Below are 20,882 nucleotides of genomic sequence, written 5' to 3'. Positions count from 1 at the left end.
TGCAAGTTTGCATGTATGAATCAAAAAATGTCAGCAGCTTCTGAATTTTGAAGTGATAGTTGGAACTGCGCCTGCGCAGTAGACCGATAGTGGCAAACCTGTAGGAAAAAATACCAACTCTACTGACAATTTGACGTTTACCAATTTTGATAACCTATCAAATAGTAGCATACAAAGACAACAACGGGTCGCGCTTACGCTTGAAGAATAATATTGGCGATACAGTCAGCACTTTTACGTGTAAACAGTTATTATTGGGATAGTTTAATTTACACACTAATGCTGCCAGTAAATCCATGCATGTGTACGGGCGCTATAACGTGATGTTTATTCACATGGCCATTCATGACCGTGTTAACTATTTTAGAGGGAGTATTACAATTACATATAGACAACTGAGATGCATCGATTTTAAAAGTTAAAACTAATATTGCGACACTAGCGCCTCTAGTGTCTTTGAGTAGTGCTACATTTTTTAAATAAGACCTACTTAACACATGACTACTGACTAGATAATTACTAATTAATTACCACATTTAAATAGCATCTAATTATATCTAATGGCCACCTAATTGTTACGCACTAGGCGCGTTGTTAGCGTCTAATGAGTTACCTGTGTTACCAATCATTATTATAGATAACCGCCATGTATACGGAATTGCTCCGATTGATATCCATGTTATTTTGGATCAAGAAAAATAACAGAAAAATGTTGCCGTGTTAACAAGTTAGAATAACAGGAGTATTATTAGGATTGGGTATGTATGTTTCTGAGGTTTTCAAAATTATATATTTTCAATATTAAAGAATTCAAAATTTTTAAAACTTGTGTATATTCAGTATGGAATAAAAAAAAATATGTTAAATTAGGTATGACAAATTACTAATTATGATGGTAATTTTATTATTGTATGTAAGAGTTCACATTAATTATCTCTTGCATAAACTTGATTACGAATGAATCACTCATGATGACACCCCTTCGGTTTGGCTGCTAAAGTGCACCGCGCACATTACACATCTGGGTACAGCGTCCCTGTCAGGCAGATAAAATGATGATGATGAATCACTGATTGGATGTGATTACTAATAATAATAATTATATACTTACTGAAACCAATAGCAGATATCGGCAGAGTTACAACTTCAGCGAAGAACCCATGTCCTGAAGAAGCACCGTTGGCAAACAATCGGATGCTGATGCTTGATCCTGTACTCTTGAACAGTTTCTTATCATCAGGAGAACCATTCTCCAGATGAGCAATAATCGGTGCCGATACATTGTAAATATCTCCGTCGTATAAAGTAATGGAGTCTCTCTTTCCATATACTTGAGTGTGATTGAATAAATTGAACTGCAGCAGTCTAAACCCGAAAGGTTTCACTCTATACATGCTGTTGAAGATCTTCACGCAGTTTACAGGATTGTTATCATACTTAAAATAGACAATTACACGTTCTTCTATTGTTATTTCTTTAGCCGTATCGCATATATCAATAATTGAAAATAGGTGGTAAGGAAGATTTAGCGATTTAAGAGGAGTGAAACTTGATTCATCGGATTCTCTTCCTTCTCCTGTGAGTGATACAATGCTGATGCCCGTTCCCAGAGAGTCGTGGACTTCGTTGAACATTAAGTTGACAGTGTCGCTGGGAGATATGAGATTTATTCCGTGCGATGCAGATTTCGAAATATTGACAAAGTTTATTTTTGGACTTTTTAATATACTTTGTACGGCCGGAGACTTTTCATTATGAAGGACTCCAGCACCGGTGATATTGACAAACTCCAAAATGCTTTCGACTCTCTTCACCGTTTCATGAGTATGTATGTCATGGATTCTGTGTTCGTACAAATTGTATTCGAATTCAGAGTTTGCGAAGCGGATTCCGCCCCAATATTCTTGGTTATTTTCCAGATTCCTCTGGCCGCAGTGGATGAAAACAAAATCGGAGTCCCATTTGCACTCGTGCCTGTGGCCATAGAGCTGGCCATTGAGACGTATAGGACAGTCTTCATAGTGACTCTCGGTTCCTTTGCATTGAAGCGGTTCAGGCCAAGACCAAACACGTGATAGTGAATTGCTGTGATATTCAATTCTACGGTCGTAATTGAAGAAAATGTTGATAGGATCATAGCCTAGCTCTCTGCAGACCACCTGTGCGTTGCGTTCGGTGAATCTCTGGTCGCACAATGGAACCCATTGGAGGGTCGTTTGGTTGTAATACTCCAAGAAACCTTCGTTAGTCTTATTTTTAGCATTGTCGTTGATTGAACAATTTCTTCCGGTGCAGAGCCTTATAGAATCTAGAACAACCATCTGTTCCAATTGGCGCTTATGTTTGTGACTGCGATAGTAATCGGCGTGTCTTTTCTCGATGTGATTATTTTCAACATTTCCTGAATTCATGTACGGTCTCATTTGTATTTCGTATCCTCTTAAACCTTGAGCTACCAACGTTCCCAGAACGAGGATACCGACATTCGGAGCGAATTCCATTTCTACTCCTGGAGCAATTGTGAATGTAGCTCCCGGCATGACTGTGATATCTGACTTGATTATGTACGGAGCGTCTCTCTTGGGCAACATGAAGTTTTCACGCAGACGTCCTCCTAAATTGTCGACAGTCGTTGGATTGTTTTGACCGAACGAAGGAGACACGCTCCCTTCGAAAGAGTCTTCCACCAGATACGGTCTGAAATTGGCGACGGCATAATTGTTCCAATCGTCGAAATCGAATATAGCCTTCTTAATGTCGGCTTCATCGCTCGAGCCCCACCAGTTTTCTGTTACATCCAGCAGATTGTCAATCTTGGCTGTTTTTATCCCGGCTACCAAATTGTAATCGAGAGCATTATTAGCGAACAGATTCTTATTGATTTTAACTTTCTGTATTCCACTGAAGCCGACAACAAAAGAAGGCTCGGCGCTTATCTGATGAACGCCTCTTCCAAAGTTCGGCATGTGCTTGTTGTATTTAATCTCGTTTAACAAAAATCTCGCTTTGACTTCGCCGAGTATCTCGCTTTGGCTATCAGCTTTGAACTCCACCATGAATTGACCGTTGTTTCTTTCGATTCTGTTCCTGTCTATCTTCATTTTTTTCTCCATACCCCGGATGGAAATCAAACCGGTCTTGCACATGTTATCGGTGAAGACATTTTTGGACATATTTATGGTCGAATAGTGACCGTCGATCACCAATTCGAATTTGTCGTTATTGCGCCATGTGTTATTATTTAGATAAACTGAATGAGTAAAGTTTTCATTGTACTGCCAGACGTACGGAAGACTGACTTGGAACCCACCGTTGTGGTTCCTTTCGATGGAATTATCTTGCATGATGTAATGATATAAATTGTTAGAGCTTCTCAAATCTCTGGTGAATTGCAGAATACCTCTGCCATTGTCCGTAATGAGTGTATTGTTAATAACAATGGTTATTTCAGACATATTGCTCTCGTGTATATCCCAAAACGGTGTGTGTATAAAGATGGCTTCGGCAGTATTGTGAGATATGTCGCAGTTGATAATTTTCATTGTCTCATTCGCCTTACGCAAGAAGTGATCCCCGATTTCATTTAAATATCGATTATAATACGCTGATTTAATTCCTTGGGTGTTTCCTTTAATTTTTGTAGAAGTCAGAGTGAGAGTCGGAATGGCTCCTTTCACGATTTTGTTTCTCATGTCTTGCACGGGGGCCAAAACTGTACTGACGACTATTACGACACCTCCCAACGCTTTATCTCCACTCTCGTATGATAATACGATTCCGAAGCTACTGCTGGTCGTGGGAAAAACTGACAAGTCTCGGTTCAGACACCAGTGATCGCTGTCTGGACTTCTGTTCTGAGAGTCAAAAATGCAAATTCTTTCAGTGGAATAGTTATGCGTAGGATTTAATAATTGAAGCCCGATAACATATCCCGGATGGCATTTAATGTTGTACATCTTCCGATGATTTTGCTCTAAAACTTTAGTCGTAACAATATAACGAGTCTCTCCGTTTTCCAAAGATATATCGGTGATATATTCCGGAATCATTATCGGATTGTAATTCGAATCCGCCGTGTTAAAATCGGATGCCATATTGAACCACCCGGCCAACTCTCTCTGCTGTAGGCCGGTGATGTGCTGATCGTGACTTATACCCGCCAAGTTATTATTTTCTATCAGCGATCCGTGAATTTTCAATCCCAACTGCTTGAAGCTGATTCCGTTGCCCCTATTATTAGAAAACTCTGAATTCTTCACAGTGTTTATAGCGTCGGCTCCGTAAAGATCGGAATATAGAATCCCTAAGCCGTCTTGAAAATTATCTGACACTCTGACGCTCTCCAAACTGTGGCGAGCGAAGTCGATCTGAAGCGCCGGCTTAAAAGCGTTGGTGGCGTAATCCATTAGGCCTGCCTTTTCAACATTTATAAATTGCAAATCCGCACGTTCTGCCAAGACGCTGAATCGTAATCCTGCCCAAGATACATCATAGCATTTAATCCCTACGTCTTGGTCATGAGTGCAAGTGTTTTCGAAATCTTCCACATGTTCGGCTCTGCATTGCGTGAAATCGTTATCAAACTCGGTGCATTCCACATTTGATAGAATTATTCTCTCGGAGGTTCCGGCGTTAGGTATTTGATTTCTCTCCAAAAACCAATCATCCGGGTTCAATACCAAACCCAACTGGTGACAAACTAAAGCAGCATTAATCATGGTCCATCTGTAATTGCAGACCGTTCCCCATTGGTTGTCCAGAAGCACTTGAAGACGGCCTTCATTAGGTGTCTTTCCTCCTAATAATCGCAACGGAACCAATGGTACAATGTCTATCACAGGCGTTTCAGAATCAAATGTCTTCTCAGTATCGGTCTCAAAGGTGTCATTTTCATTAGCCATGATGACTTCTTGCTTCAATGTGAAAGTGATATCGCTCGGTGACCTACCCCGCGCGTCGAGTTTACCGGACACCATAACCCCGATACCGGGCGGAAAGTTTAATTTGACACCGGACTGCAACGTCAGTTTGCCTCCCGGTCTGATGTTTATGTCTCTTTCCACGTTGTATTCGCCGGCACGCAAGAACTCCGTCCCGTCGACCTCCCCCCCTACAACATTCTTTCCTTGCGTTGAAAATTGAGGCACGTACATTGGACTGTAGTTGATTTGGGTGGCCGCAGGATTGCTGCTGTGCAACAGATATGGTAAATATTGAATCTTTGCCAAATTGTATCGATCCTTTCGATGGAATAGTCTGTCGTAAATTTTACCTTCATCGCTGAAACCGAGCCAGTTAAAAGTGCAGTTGATTATCTTGCTCTGGTCTTCCAGGTGTGATCCGACTTCGTAGTTTGATTCGGAGTTGTGCAAGATATTTCTGAAGATGTCCACGTTGCTCGAAGAGACGACGATGGGAGCTGCCACCCTGCTTCTCGGAATCAACTTTGAAACGACTTCCATATTTTCAAACGGCTCTCTGATTTTGTTCTCCCTCAAAAAGTTTCTCGTGAACAGCATTGACTGGAGGTGACTGTAAGGGGAGAGGCCTAAATTTACAACAAAGACACCTTTATTGTAATAGAAGTGATTGTGCTGTAGCAAAATATTGGTCGGCAACATGTCAAATTCATCATAGAGTCTGTTCTCTATCTGATTTTTAATATAAATTCCTCCAAATTTCCCGCTTTCAAAATGATTATACTCGATGCGGCCTTCGATGTTTAACGCTGGCTGTATTTTAATAGATATTTTCTGACTTTGTATAAATTTATTGTGACCGATTTGCAATTTCATTACTTCATTATTAGGATTGTAAAACCAACACGAAGCTATCTCCACGGCGTCCTGGATACTGTTGTTAAACCAGTTTCCGGTTATGTTGATCCAACTGTTCCGGCAGTAATTACCATGCAGGATGCCGATTTCCAAATTTTTGAACACTTCAGAATACTGAACGACAGTGGTTTGATTGAAATGTATGTATTCTGTTTCCTTGCTGTTATTCAACCAGACAGCCAAACCGTACCCTAAATTAGAGCTCAGCGTGCTGTATGATATATTTCTGTTTCCGCCAGAATAGGTGATGTTTATTCCATCACCCCTGTTGAATGATATTCTACTTTCAGTGACGTTTACGTCTCCAGCTCCGTTCACAACGTGCAGACCGGCCACATGATTATTATTTGAAATAGAACTTCGATGCACGTGAACTTGGGATCTGAGATTTTCAATGGCGATTCCTCTTCCATTATTATCAGCGATTACGCTGTTGCTGACATTTAAATCATAGGTTTTACTTAGACCGGAAGTAAGTCTTAAAAATCCAAGTATTTCTACTTTAGCATCCGCTTGATATTGTATAAATATTTTATTTCGTGTTGTAGTTACGCTTTGTGGTCTCGAATGATTTGATATTTGAAAAGAAGCTATCATTTTATCATTCATTGAACCCCCGTCGAAAACTTGTACAGTCGCTGAATTATTGCGGTCAGTCAGTAGTTTTATAAAACTCAATGTCAAGACGTGGCCGAATCGCGTGTAGAATTGTTTATTGCAGTCTCTCTCAGAGTTAACCCTCGACTGTTCGATGGATATTTGAATGGGAAACGTCTGACTAGCGGTTGTGGGAAGAGTACAGAAATCGTAAATATCAGTTCTGTCATGTTTTTCATTCGGATTTATTTCGTGCACGACATATTTCACCCCGTCACCGCCATTCTCGTTAATATTGCAGTTGTCCAAGTGAGCCAAGCCGTAAGTAGAATTAATATACACGCCGTATCCTCTGTTGTTTCTGATTGTGCAATTAATAATATTGATCGGAGCATCAGGAGAAGTTATATTGATGGCATTATATGCCGACTTCATGATCTCTATGTCGTTCATGATTGGTGGAACTCCATAAATATCCAAGGCATTTGTGGCATTATTATTCCTTCCGACTCCTGCGTGTTTAATAACAATATGTGAGAGTTTTGACATTGATGTAGGAACGTAGAGTGTATTGGAGAGTGTTAGAATCCTCTCGAAACGAGCAGCTTCGAATCGTATGCCTCTCCAGTAGTTGACAGTCGTTATACGATCACCGTTATCGTGAGTCGGCGAGCACTCAATTCCTAAATCAGGGTGATAATCACACACTCCGGACCCTAATTGTCTAGAGTTCCAGTCGCACTGCGTGATTTCAGTTTCTGTTCCTTTACATTTTGGTTCTTCATATAAGAGGCGAGGTTTCCTGGATGCTTGCCGATCGATCCAATTGAAAAATTGACCTCCTTGAAAACCGAGCTGTCGACATGCCGTTTCCATATCCTGTCGGGTCCAACTAAAAATAAAAGATGGTTTTTGAGTCAAGTTGATTCTAAACATAAATTAGATGAGGTTCAAGCAAAAAGCAAACCACTGACAATTTTACTCCAGTTTGCAAATTAGCCTTCTCTCTATGGAAGCATAATACCTGCTACATAATCTTGTGAATCAGAGACATTCAGTTTAAACATTTGAATAAATGTACGCACTGTAACAGCATTGTTTCTGAGGTCTGCATGTTAGTCTTTCATTCAACGCCTTTGTGTAAAGATAGCTGATAATAGAATTTGATTCGATAGATTCAAAATAGCGTAGTAAAAGTCAGATAATGAATTTACAATATAAATAATCTGTTGAGTATCATTTAGTCATCTATCATCTATTATATTCTACATTTTCTAACTTCCATAAAAAGATACTCACTTTCTTGAGTTTGTGCAAACAGACCGCCATTCTGTTTTGTGTAAAATTTGTACTCTTCCTGCCAATATGGATGGTCCATCCACCAATCGAATGTCAGGAACTTCTTTTGCAACCGGCAGAGGGGGATCCGCACTTGTGAGGATGATTTTATTTCTTTCATCTCCCTGAAAACAAAATAAAAATAATATAAATAATTACAAGATAAAAAGAACTTTTTATTTACGTTTTTAAATTTTCTGTTGAATCATATAAACTTGACTTGACTAGCTTAAACGATCAAAAAAATTTGTACTTGATAGAAATACTGAATAATGAAATGTCATGTCATATTGATTTCCATAGTAACACACGTATATATTATTTAATAATTTAGTTGCTAGGACCCCCTAGCAACCAATAATGGTAACGAAATAACTTTTCATACAAAACAGAATTAACTAAAAATCAATTCAATTCTACTTAAAGATGGCTAAAAGTATTAAAAAATGCATTGGCATCGTGTTCTGATATTATATTCTAAAAGTTTCAAATGTTTAGCTAGTCGGGAAGTTAGTTAAAAATCGATTGCAAGATTTGTACCGGACAAACAGAATACGACTTAAGGAAAACGTAGGTATTTACGTAACCTGCTATTTCGGTAATAAATGAATAGCGTTGATTTACTTTTACCGTATAGGATAGGGTTTTAGCTAAATTGGAGAGTGGGTATGTAAATTTAAAAATAAGTTTGACACGTACATAATTCTTGATATTTCGAAAGGCAATCAGGATCTGTTGCTTTGAGCCAATGAGGTTTCATCGCTGATGAATGTAAGTCAAAACTGAAAATGGGCTATGTACGATTTATGAACATATCGATGCAGCAGAAACAAAACAATCCTCTGTCAATCGGTATTTCTGAGCAGGGAAAGGTGCTACAAAAGAGATCTGCACGCTGCAGAGTTTCCACGGAAAGAGTGAAAGGGTAAAGTAAGGCAATAAGTAACTGGTGGGTAACTATAATAATTATTTTTTAACATAATAATAATATCCACCTGTGGACCTTACAATATACAATAGATCTTTGCAGTGTGCATTATTATCAGGGTTGGATTTGCGCTTGAAGGGGCACTGGGCCTATACAATTTGGGTGCTCCAAAAAAACTTTTTATAAATAAAAAAAACTGATATACATTGCTCTTTTTATTTGCAAATCTCATTTATCTATTATTTCAGTAATGAATTGAATTAGCATTTACATGGCAGAACTCCATGAAAATATGTAGGTAGTTTTAAAGCAATTTTTTTTGTTAATTCTACACTAATTGAATTATTTATATAGACAGATGTTTCAGGCTATGAACCCATCTTCTGTTATCTTAGAATCATTTTCAAGATGGGTGCATAGCCAACAGCGGTTGTCAACATAAATAGGTAACTCAATTATTGTAGAATTAACAAAAACTTTGTTTTAAAATCTATTACTTATAATAAGCGAGTAAATGTTATCGAATTTGGCCATGAATGATGTTGTACAAATAATAATTCATGAACATGGGAAAATAACCTTTCGCCTCGGGAACAATGTTGCCATCTTTCTCTAGGCTGATTAATACAAATATGTAAAAAATATAGTATTTCTGAAAAAGGCGTTACATGAACATTTTTCGTCTTGAATTCTTCAAAATTATAGTATTTTACATTTTTACGGAATTAAAATTATAGTATTGTACTATAATTATAATATGGTTAGCAACACTACACACACACAACATACCGAAAGAATCTCCTTTGTTTGCACAGTATAGATAATAATATGTCCACTGTGGTTGAGCGGCTGCCTTGTCGGTTTATAATGCTGTGGGTCCCGATCCCGGGATCCCGGGATCCCAGGTCTGGCAAATACACATACTGTTTTTCAATGTGTCTTTGGAGTCAGATTAAGAACCTGATAGGTTGAGCAAGTGGCTAACATCCACTTCTCGTAAAAACAAAAATCTGTTAGAGTAGGTAGGTATACGTTTAATAACTGCACTTTTTTGCATTTTTTACTACACTGATACGCCTTTTTGCCTGATTACCCCACATAAAATTAGATCAAATGATATTCACTTGTCTTAATATTATGTGTAGTAATATGTAAAAAAAAATATTTTTAGAATCATCCGAGAGCCTATGTACCTATAGCTATGATTTTCTTAAGATCGGACATCATAAAATAAACCGATTTTAACAATATTATATTTTAAGTAGGTATGGAAACTTTTGGGGCCACAAAATTCACTACCTAAGGCGGAAGGGGCTGCTTCCTCTGTCTCAAATATTTTCACATTTTTTTCTGGCCCTGGGGTCTCTACCAATTTGTGGGCCCTATGATAATATAGCCCTTTAGTAAATCCAGCCCTGATTATTATGTATCTATAGCTCATTACATGACTTACAATAATTTGTGAAACGAAGTCCAAATAAATGGGAAAAATAAGAAAATTCATCGAAATAAAACCAGAAATAAGTAGGTAGGTACTTATGTTGGTATGCCATTATGTATTAAATTTGTATTGTGTTTTAAACGTATAATTATGTAGGTATTATGGTGCTTTTTCCTGAATTGATGAAACATTTTTAATGGATGCCTATGGCTTCACTACAAGTGCGTATCTAAAGACAGAAACTTCCAAAGCGGTTCACGGGCCGCTGCCTCTCCACATCTGCTTCCTTTTTACGTTTCATGAACACGAGAAAGAAATAGCAGAAGTGAGAAACATTTCTGTTTGGCCATTGAATTTAATTAAATTAATCATTTTTTGTAACCCAAAAACATACATAATGAAGTGAATGTCTTTCTACATAGGGTACGATTTAATTACCTACGGTATTTTGAAAATTAAGAGCAGAAAAGGATATTATGAATTCGCACCATCGTGACCATTTTCGGATCAAAGAACATCTTGTAGACTTGTTACAAAATACCTTATTTTGAGGCCCTATCCTGAAAATGATACTTATATAGGTAACAATAGTTAATACTGTTGTACCATTGCAAGATTTTTTCCCCCTGGAGTTTCAATTTCTGATAAATACCTTATAGGCCCTTTCTAAATTTAAGGAAGGTACCTACCTATCTGTAATGAGTCAAATTCAATGTCGACTCACGGAGACATGACAAAAAAATCATACCTATCAACAGTCGTGTTTCAGCCGAATACATAAAGTAGATAGTATAGTAAATTATCACGAGTTTTAAACTCGAAACAGTGTTTATAAGCATGTAAGTATAAATTGACAATGGATACAGAATTATTATTTTGACATTTCATTCTAATCTAGCCGAGTTTCGTAATATTTTTGAGCAGTTTCCGATAAAGTCCGTTGCCACGAATTAACCCGAATTAAAATGTCTTCGTCATGCCTCTTGCTTAACTGTAATAATGCAAACGGCCAGGAAAGTGTACCTATTATTAAATGAGAATGAGTGAACCAATGATTAAAACCAACTGTGTCAAATTATTATGGCGTTTTTTTACATTCACTTCACGAACGTAACTAATCCGTCTGAGAATCGCAGTATTGTTCAATAAAAAAATGTAGGTAGGTAGTTACCTAGGTAGGTTTAGGACCGTCAAAAGAAAATGTACCAATACCTGGTATCGGTATCATATCGAAAGAAAGATATCGTTAAAGGTCACTAAAGTTCAAACTAGGAGATCAAAATCAGAATTGGGATGGAAAAGTCAACATCGTAACAATGAACCAAATATTCTGCAATCGGAACACTGGCGCTGACTGGCGAATGAGGATAACAGAATATAACTACATACTACATGGGTACTTACCAGAAAACAAAGAGATTATTATTATTATAGTCATTAAATTTTGTGATGTGCTTTTTCAGCGAGCTCAAATCACCTATCCATTATCCAATGATAGGATTTGAAAACGAATGATTTTTTTCTAGAAAGAAGTTAAAAACTGCGTATTTTTGACACAATTATTGTACTTACCTAATAAACTATTTTTTTTATTCAACGGACAATTCACTAACGTTCTTCATTGAATATAAATAATTTGAAGAAACAAAAATACGACGCCCAGATTCGCGCTAATGTGATTTACCAATTGTGCTATGTGCGTCCTATCTAATTACGACGAAATTAACTAGGTACTAGTATTTACATAATATTGAAGATACTGTGGCCCGCCCCATGGAGATGTACCTACGCAAAAGATCGAGGGGCTGATTAGTTTCCAAGTTAGCCGTGACGACCAATCAGAAAACAGAAAACGTCTGTACTCCATTCTGTCTTTCGCGAGCTCCCTCCGCCGCCTTTGCCACAAGAAGTATGTGTTACCCTCCGGTCAATTGAAGAGGAATCATTGAGCGGTTGGGTGTCTTCCATTCATGAGACATAGGCCTGTTTCAGACGGGACACCGGTGTCGCGCACGATATAATATAGGAGGCCTTTGTATCCGATTAAAGGGGCCTTTGTATTATGTTTATGAACACCCCAGAGCTAATGAGTCAACGCATGTCCGGTACACTTTTCCGTCGGCCGCTACATTCTCAAGCCACCGATACACTTGTTTTTATTACCGCAGCCAGTTATATGTTCTAATTTATAACGCGAAATTATGCGTTGACTTATTAGCTCTGGGGCGTTCATAAACATAATACAAAGGCCTCCTATATTATATCGAGCGCGACACCGGTGTCACGTCTGAAACGGGCCATAGCATAGCCTGCCGACCAGAGACGCGGCACACATGTAAAACGAGGGGATCGTTTGTACCTTCTTCTATTCTGTCTATAATTTTGACAATAATTTTCAGTAAAATAGCGCGAGGAGAATAATATTTATTTACAACAACCACGGAACCATGACATCTCGCGATAGAGGCTTACTTAACAGGCATTATTACATGCCAGTATTTTATCTGGTACAGTAAACTTGAGAAAAATAATGCAAATCGATCTTGGTTCGATATTCGTGTTCACAGTATTTTATAATATAATAGCACAGGTAAGTGGGTTCCTATATTAAAATTACATCAAATTGGATTCAAATAAGAATTGTAAATAGTATGAAGGTAGTTAAAACTTTTAAGTTTTCTAGATTTATTTCCGTTTTGGCGAGATCTTTTTGAATTATATTTAATTTTCCGGTAGGTACCAACCCAATAGTAAATACCTACACGATTTTGGATTTAAATTTAAGAAAATTTATACTACAAATACTTGTTTTGGTGATCAATATTAAATTATAATTATGGTGGCAATACTTATGTTGGTGTTTACCAAACTAATTTAGAAGTGTAATATCACTAATATCATATCTATCAATATAATATGTTATTAATTTTTAACTAATACATTTAATGATGTAGGTACCAGACGTAAATGTATCATGAATTTGATAAGCGTCGATATTTTATTGATTTAATTTAATAGATTACGTTGTAGGTACATAGGTTGGTACCTACACATAGGTAACTAGTTTATTTATTTCTCTATCAAGTCGTAGGAAATTAACTCGAATTCTGACAACTTTTATCCTTGTTATTTACTAAAATCATGATTCATATGACACGATAAATAAGTGATTACCTATCTATGAAGGCGTAGGTAGAGGAAACTATTGATGCATTAATTAGGTATGTGCAAAAAGAAACCTATTATTGGGCGTGTATTATGTGGTACATACTACATATAGTACCTTTAAGCATTACATGCATTTTTATCATCATCATTGGCTCTACAAACCGATGTGGATCTAGAGCGCCTACCGAAGAGATTTTTCCATTTTTTTTACGAGAAATGGTTCTAATTAAAAGGTACGGTCCATACTCTGGATCCAAACCCGCGACACAGTTTCAGTCGCAGAAATTCTGTAACTCTTCTACCGTGGCCGTTACTTATACCATACCTACAATAAATAATAGTACCTACATAGTAATTATTTTTAGTTTAATTGTCGGGTTACCGTGAAATCTACAGCAACTTTGTTTCTCTGATCTATTACTATGAACACATTCTATCCCACGTCCACTATTATAAGTGTTTAGGAAGATTCGGCATCGCTAAGGCCCGTTTCAGACGGGACACCGGTGTCGCGCTCGATATAATATACGAGGCATTTGTATTCGAATAAAGGGGCCTTTGTATTATGTTTATGAACGCCTCACAGCTAATGAGGCAACGCGTACCCGATACACTTTTCCATCGGCCGCTACATTCTCAAGCCTTGTTTTTATTACCGCCGTCAGTTTTATGTTCTAATTTATAACGCCAAATTATGCGTTGACTCATTAGCTCTGGGGCGTTCATAAACATAATACAAAGGCCTCCTATATTATATCGAACGCGACACCTGTGTCCCGTCTGAAATGGGCCTAACTGGACGACATTGACTGGTCTCCAGGAGAGCTGAATGACGGACATCTGAGCGCCACATAAATGAATGAAATGCACGAAGAAAGACATAAGACAGTGTGTCATGATTTCATGAACCATGAAGTTTAATATTATATAATATCTAATTATAATAAAAATAATGGACATTGATACAACCCGTGACGATAGTGTGCTTTCACATTCCAATCTTGGAATGAACTCTAATGGTATTATTAATAGGTAACCTTACCTAGCCTATTATAACAATTAACAGTGTGTTGTGAAGTAATAAGAAATGAGGCAGTAATTGTTATTGATTCAACATGGTGACATCAAAAAATATTTCTAGGTACCATGTCGCGAAGGATAATAGTATATGTAGGTAGGTAAATAGGCACTATTAACTTTTCAGGAATCGCCTAAAATGTAGTCAGGTTGAAGTATCTAGATTCTAGATTATATAAATTCTTCATAATATAACAACACTATACGCATTAACGAGAACGTAAAAAAATTAAATCAAAAATCAAATAAGAAATTAAAAACAGTATGTAGTCAACGTGTTAACTAAGTATATGACCGTAGAGGTCACTATCTGATAATATCAGCAGCTGTTAACCCATGCATTCCGGCAACGGCATTGGATCGTTACTGGTATAAATTTACTGACATTAGGTGACTGTGTATACCTACAACAAAAATCGTGTTGTATGGATCATATTCAGTACCTACCTGTATTTTTATGAAAGCGATTTATGAAGAGGAGTGGAAATAATTTATTGGGTGACAAGATACAGAGTATGAAGATTGCAGCGCAGTTCAGTTGATTAAGATTGGGAGACTGCGTCGGCTAAGTCATGTGCATTGTATGAATGACAATTAGCCGGAAAAAATAGTAATTTCGAACGTAGAAGTAGAGACAGGTCAAAAGTTCGATAGCTAAATGGAGCTACCAAAGATATCTACACAAACTGGAAGCCAGCCACTAGAGATAGGGAAAGATGGAGAGAGCTATTTGAGGAAGTCAGGACCCTACGATGATGATGATTAAAGATGAAAGGAAGGGGTGCCGTAGAATGATCAAAAATTATAAATTTTGGATGCTCTGTGTTCAAAAATCATGTGCTATTTATTATAAAATCCTATTTTATAAACAAATATTATAAACAAGAGAAATATGAATATCTTTGAGAGGAGAGTTTTCAGAAGAATCTTTGGGGCTGGTTAAGAAAGTGGCATTTTGAGGTCAATGTATAATGAGGAGCTGCACGCGTGACAGTGTTGCCATCTTTTTCTATGCTGATTATAGTACAAAGGCGTAAAAATTATAGTGTTTCTAAAAAATATATAGTAGGTACAAGAACATTTTTCGTCTTGAACCCTTTAAAATTATAGTATTTTGGTATATTTGGGGTAAAATTATAGTATTTTACATTTTTCGCAGAATTAAAGTTATAGTATTGTACTATAATTATAGTACGGTTGGCATATGAAAATATAGAGACTGTGCTAGATCGGCCACGTGCATAGAATGGCGGAGGATATACCAGCAAGGCTGGCTATGTACGCAACCCCCGAAAGCAAGAGAAAACCTGAACGGCCGAAATTGAGATGACTGGACTGCGCCACAGGAGATGGTCGGTTAAGGCAACCGGAGAGTGCCGGCGCTGGATCGAAGTTTTTTAAGGAGGCCAAGACCCACCAAGGGTTGTAGTGCCATAAATGATGATGATAAACAAAAATATGTTTTCTCTCCATACTTGAGAATAAATTGAGATGTTAATAAGTATATTAAATTAAAATAAAACCTTATTTTTTTCCGACCATGTCCGATCCTAATAGAATCATATGGGCCTCCACAAGTGGAGGTTTGTATTAACATATTTTGTTTTTTACGAGAAATGGATGTCAGCCACTTGCTCAACCTATTAGGTCCATACCCTGACTCACACACAAATTGAAAAACAATATGACGTGTACAATATGTGACAATATGCGCGCGGCCACCGTGGGTGTAAATACCATAATAGAAAATATCATTTATATTATAGGTGCAAGATTCGAAAGTGTCTGGAGAAGATGTTCTAAGATTCCAGAAATATTACAAAAGTGCTTGAAAACGAGACAGTTAATGTTACGATTAAAATAGGCATTTGGCAATTCACACTCTCTTCTAAACACCCGAATGAAGCAGCTTGCTTTCTATTTTTGGCATAGTGATTATAACCAGACAAAATTCATGCGAAAATATAGTAGGTAATTAATATTTCATGAAAGTGACATTTCACATTTGCACGTAAGTACTGTCTTGTCGAACATAATATTATGGAACTTACAACGATTAAACTCAATATCGTGTCATACTGGAATCTTCTTAAAATAATAATATTCTGCAGGGGATTTTTACTATCTGCATTCTACGACATTGATAATGATGGAAGTATCAACTAATTATTACTTACCTATACTTCTTTGATCGGTGGTACTGCCTATATTTGCGTCGAATGATTCTACTGCCGTGTCCACATTGGCAACAAGTTGCTGGCAATCTCATTAAATTTCACGATAATTATCATAATTCATATGGCCATAAATTATTTTAATCGAAATTTAATGAGGTTGCCTATGTGGACACCGCTTACGACAACACAAATAATTTATTAAAATTACCCTTTTCATTCCTTTATATATAAATATACAACTAGAGTTACTAGACAGTAGTCAGTGTCTACGTGTAGAGGCCACCAACATTAGAAATGAAGACAATCGGTCGTTAGTGTAAAAATAAGAATTAAGTAATTTTTGTACAACAGTTGTAAAAAAACATATAGTTATATTTAAGTTTTTGGCACTTTTTGGCAAAACGAGCGCCTCCTACGCTTTAAGAACCAGTGTATCGGATATGGGTAGAGTGTAGAGCAAGACAAACCGATAAAAACACTGTCGTCGATATTGAAAATAGATAATATAAGTACCTACGTAAATCGGCTTCGAAATTCTTCTTGCGCATGGAAAAAAAATATTAGGTATCTCAACACCTTGCATAATATACTGTGACTAGTATGATGTCACGGAAATAGGAATAAACGGATCTAACATCATGAAAATCCCACAATACCAAGGAGAGGATGCCCGTTGTTTGAAGTGTCCTAATCTAAAATGAAACATGCCCATAGATAGTAGTTGCTGATTAGTTCCAGCTCGCCGTAGGTAACTGCCCTTTTATCATTTTATTTTATCTTTATCATGACTCACGAGTCATGATATAACACAGGCATGCCCAACTACAAGTAGGCTCTGATCCACTATCAAAACTGACAGTGGTCTACCACAGTCTCTCATAGTCATTCTTCATTATTATATTTGCTTGAGGACACCAAGTTGTTAACAAATTAAATATCACCTGTCTTTCACAATAAAAAAAATCACATCCGCTAGAGGGTTGGAGCGGGCCCTTTTTTGAGTTGCTCCACTCCGGGACCTAATACTTGCTCCAGTCCGGGTAAAAAGTTTTGATATGTATTATATTATGTATACAAATGTTAAAAAATGTAAAAATTAAGTAGTTTTGAAATAAGGTTTATTATTCGTCCTTTTCATTATTAATTCTATTAAACAAAATTACCATCAGCAAATCGTCTTTCATTATCTGCCTCTTCTGTCAAAAAAAGTGAGATCATTTATCACTCGGCCGTATTTCAAATAATTACAGTGTTGCAAAGTGTCAAATATCTAAGTATAATATTTTCATTGGATTTGAGGACGAAAATTTTATAATAAAAAAAACATCCGGAGCAGTAGAGCACTACAAATTTTCGGTGCTCCGGGTAAATCCCCATTGCTTTACTGCTCCGTGTTCCTGTTCCGAGCTCCGCTCCAACGCTCTGAATTTCGCATTCGTCTTTTGTATCTCTTCTTTTAGGCACTCATTGTCAAACTATTCTCCTACTATATAAATCAAATAAAATGAAACAGTACCTAGATAATAAAATAAATAAGGTGGTACGTTGTGACGAAAAACGGCATTTTGTCTAAAAAGGCCACTGGCTTCGCATCACTGATATCTTCGTCGAACTACTTAGATAAAGAATAGCCCATTATACGCTTCTCTGAGGTGAGAGCATCCTCAAAATTCCTTGAACTGACCGGGTCAGGTCACAAATGTTGAAATTCTCAATCAAATGGGAAAGGACTGAGAAGTTCTGTGTAGTATAAAAACTGAAAAACTGCAGTATCTCGGCCACATTATGAGAGGACAAAAGTACAGCATTCCCCAACATGTCATCCAAGTAAAGATCAACGGTGAGCGTAGCAGAGGACAACGCCGTATTTCATTGCCTAAGAAGCTCTGTGATTGGTACCTACGAGTGCAGCTCCATTGAACTGTTCCGGATAGCAGATGACAGAGATAAGATCGCCCTGATGGTGACCGACCTCCGCTAGGGGATGGCACAATAAGAAGAAGATGAATAGTTTGAACTATTTTGAGGACCCCGTTAAATCTGTTGACGAATCGATTACGTCATCTGTGTCAAAGAAAATCGTCACTAACGATACCAAGAACTGTCAAGGGCAGTAGTACCAACTGTTTTAATATTAAATAGTTATAGAATATATAAACCTATTATTTATTGGGATAAACAACTCAACCCGTGTCAGCACATTGATCGGCGATATTAAATAACTAACCGCAATTATAAATTCCTTAATATCCATTTCCCGTAGTGTCCAATTATAGAAAACTCAGTAAATAGCTGACTGCAATGATAATTTCCGCATAGTCAACTATAATCGATGACGCAAACTCCAAATAAAATAGCTGACTCAATTATAATAAATATTCCCTAAATATTCTTTTCAAGATATTATTTTGACTGTGAGTACGTCAATAAATAGCGGATCATAATTAATTGGACATGTCACTTAAATATATTATGTTCCCGGTCTGTTAGTATCTCAGTCTCTGTTTCGCTCCGAACAGCATCTCATTCTACCGAGACTCGGACTTCGGAACAGTATCATAAGTGTTGTAACATGACTAATACTGTAACATACTCTTGTACCTACTGTTTACGCTGCAAATAAAACTCGCTCCTCCATCCACCGGAGCAACCACCAAATCTCGACTTTCTCATCCACAACACCTCTGACTCCCACAATGGTGAACCCGACGTTCCACGCAACATTCTACCGGCAAGTTCAGCAAGGTGCAAAGGGGATACGAGAGACCCACATTATTTAAAAAAAGACTTTCTTTAAAAGTTGTTGTAGAAAGGAGTCTACTCAGAATGTTGTTAATACTAATTTCAGGCGTGCCTGTAATAATAAATAGGTAAGAATCATATATCACAAGAACATTGACTTCTGTATGTCAGGCTATGTACCGACATTACACACGCGACAAATTATGAGTAAAATTACTATTAATAATTCTGTTCTTTACTACAAAGGTTTATTTATTTAATCACGTTATGAACATCATAAAGAGCTGCATCCTTTTGTCACGCTCTCTGGTGTAATTAACTTTGTCAGCGTACCGGCAGGTTTGGTGATACTACGCGTGCTATACTTATTCTCTCTAGATTCTCCTATACAGATAATCATAAGATAAGTATGCAGTGCATTGCTCTGATGAACACGTTCATCCAATACCTAATTGCTACGTACTAACAACTTTCTTCATATTATTACACTAAGCCGCCACGCACCGTCCATGAATGTGTGGTGTAAATTAATGCGCACTACACGGTGGTGTTTAATATATGGGGTGGACAAATGATTTGTCTAATAAAATACTATAAACGCACCACATTATCGTGAGGTTTGATAATTTTGACAGAAAACAGCTGTATCAGCGCCGAAAGAGAGAAACGGATGCAAAAGGCTTGATAAAAGTGCAACTGAGAATAGCAACCGTAAAAATAATCACTTTTACGATGTATCTATAGTCTATGCTTTTACCCCAACTATTTGCTGATCACTAGAAGAAATTGCATGTATTCTTCAGTGTTAAATAAATTGTTTACTGTACAAATCAGGTGTGCGCTATATTATAGGTAGGTCCTACTAATCATAATCTCGTAGACAATAAAATATTTTTTTAGTGTAAATATGATAGAAGTCAAAAAAATGTTGAAACCATTATTTTATTATCATCAAATCAAATTAAAATATTTTACCTATTAAATAATATAACATTCAGAATAATGATTTAATTATTGTAGAATGTTAATGTCAAATGTAAGGTGTATGCAAATTCAGGTATTAATTGATCCATACATAGAATATGTGCCTACATATTTTCAATATAATATGTAATATGAACAAAGGGAAGGAAATATTATTTAAATACGTAGGTAATTATTGTGATTAATTTATATCGATAAATTTAGCTGGTAGTGCTATGCGATACTGTTACATATCCAAAAAGATTTTACTGCATATTGTAATTAAAATATTTTATAGTATGTTATTATTATTAAAAATATACGAATTTCGATGTCAACGTGATGAATAAATAACAACATATCTTACAAAAAGCCACAAAACATAGTCATATTAACATTTTTAACCACAGACTGGATGTGACAAATTGAGTTCTATCTATTTTCTTTGGAAAACACATAGATAAGTAATAAAAATATTATTAAGTAGATAATAAAATAACCCATTTCTTAATTCAGTTGTTATTATAAGTAAATTGTTATTTTATTGAGCCTTGTGAAATGTAATTTAATTGTAATAAGTACAAGAAAAAATGTACCTATTGTCTTTCCTATAA

General features: G+C 36.7%; 1 protein-coding gene across 2 annotated transcripts in view; it reads right to left on the bottom strand.

The window, feature by feature from the left end:
• bark (C-type lectin domain-containing protein bark beetle) overlaps positions 1-20,882 on the bottom strand; it is a 46,026-nt gene that overhangs the window by 12,510 nt on the left and 12,634 nt on the right. For both annotated transcript variants that reach the window (XM_085960185.1, XM_085960186.1), the window contains exons 2-3: positions 7,734-7,897; positions 1,112-7,326 (exon numbers count right to left, since the gene is read on the bottom strand). In XM_085960185.1, the coding sequence (XP_085816311.1) occupies positions 1,112-7,326; positions 7,734-7,897 (6,379 nt within the window). The remainder of the gene's footprint in view (positions 1-1,111; positions 7,327-7,733; positions 7,898-20,882) is intronic.

Source organism: Rhyacophila brunnea, unplaced genomic scaffold, assembly GCF_057557595.1.
Source record: "Rhyacophila brunnea isolate RB1 unplaced genomic scaffold, BYU_Rbru_1.0 scaffold_11, whole genome shotgun sequence".
Classification (NCBI taxonomy): domain Eukaryota; kingdom Metazoa; phylum Arthropoda; class Insecta; order Trichoptera; family Rhyacophilidae; genus Rhyacophila; species Rhyacophila brunnea.
This window is presented reverse-complemented; position numbering and strand designations above follow the sequence as displayed.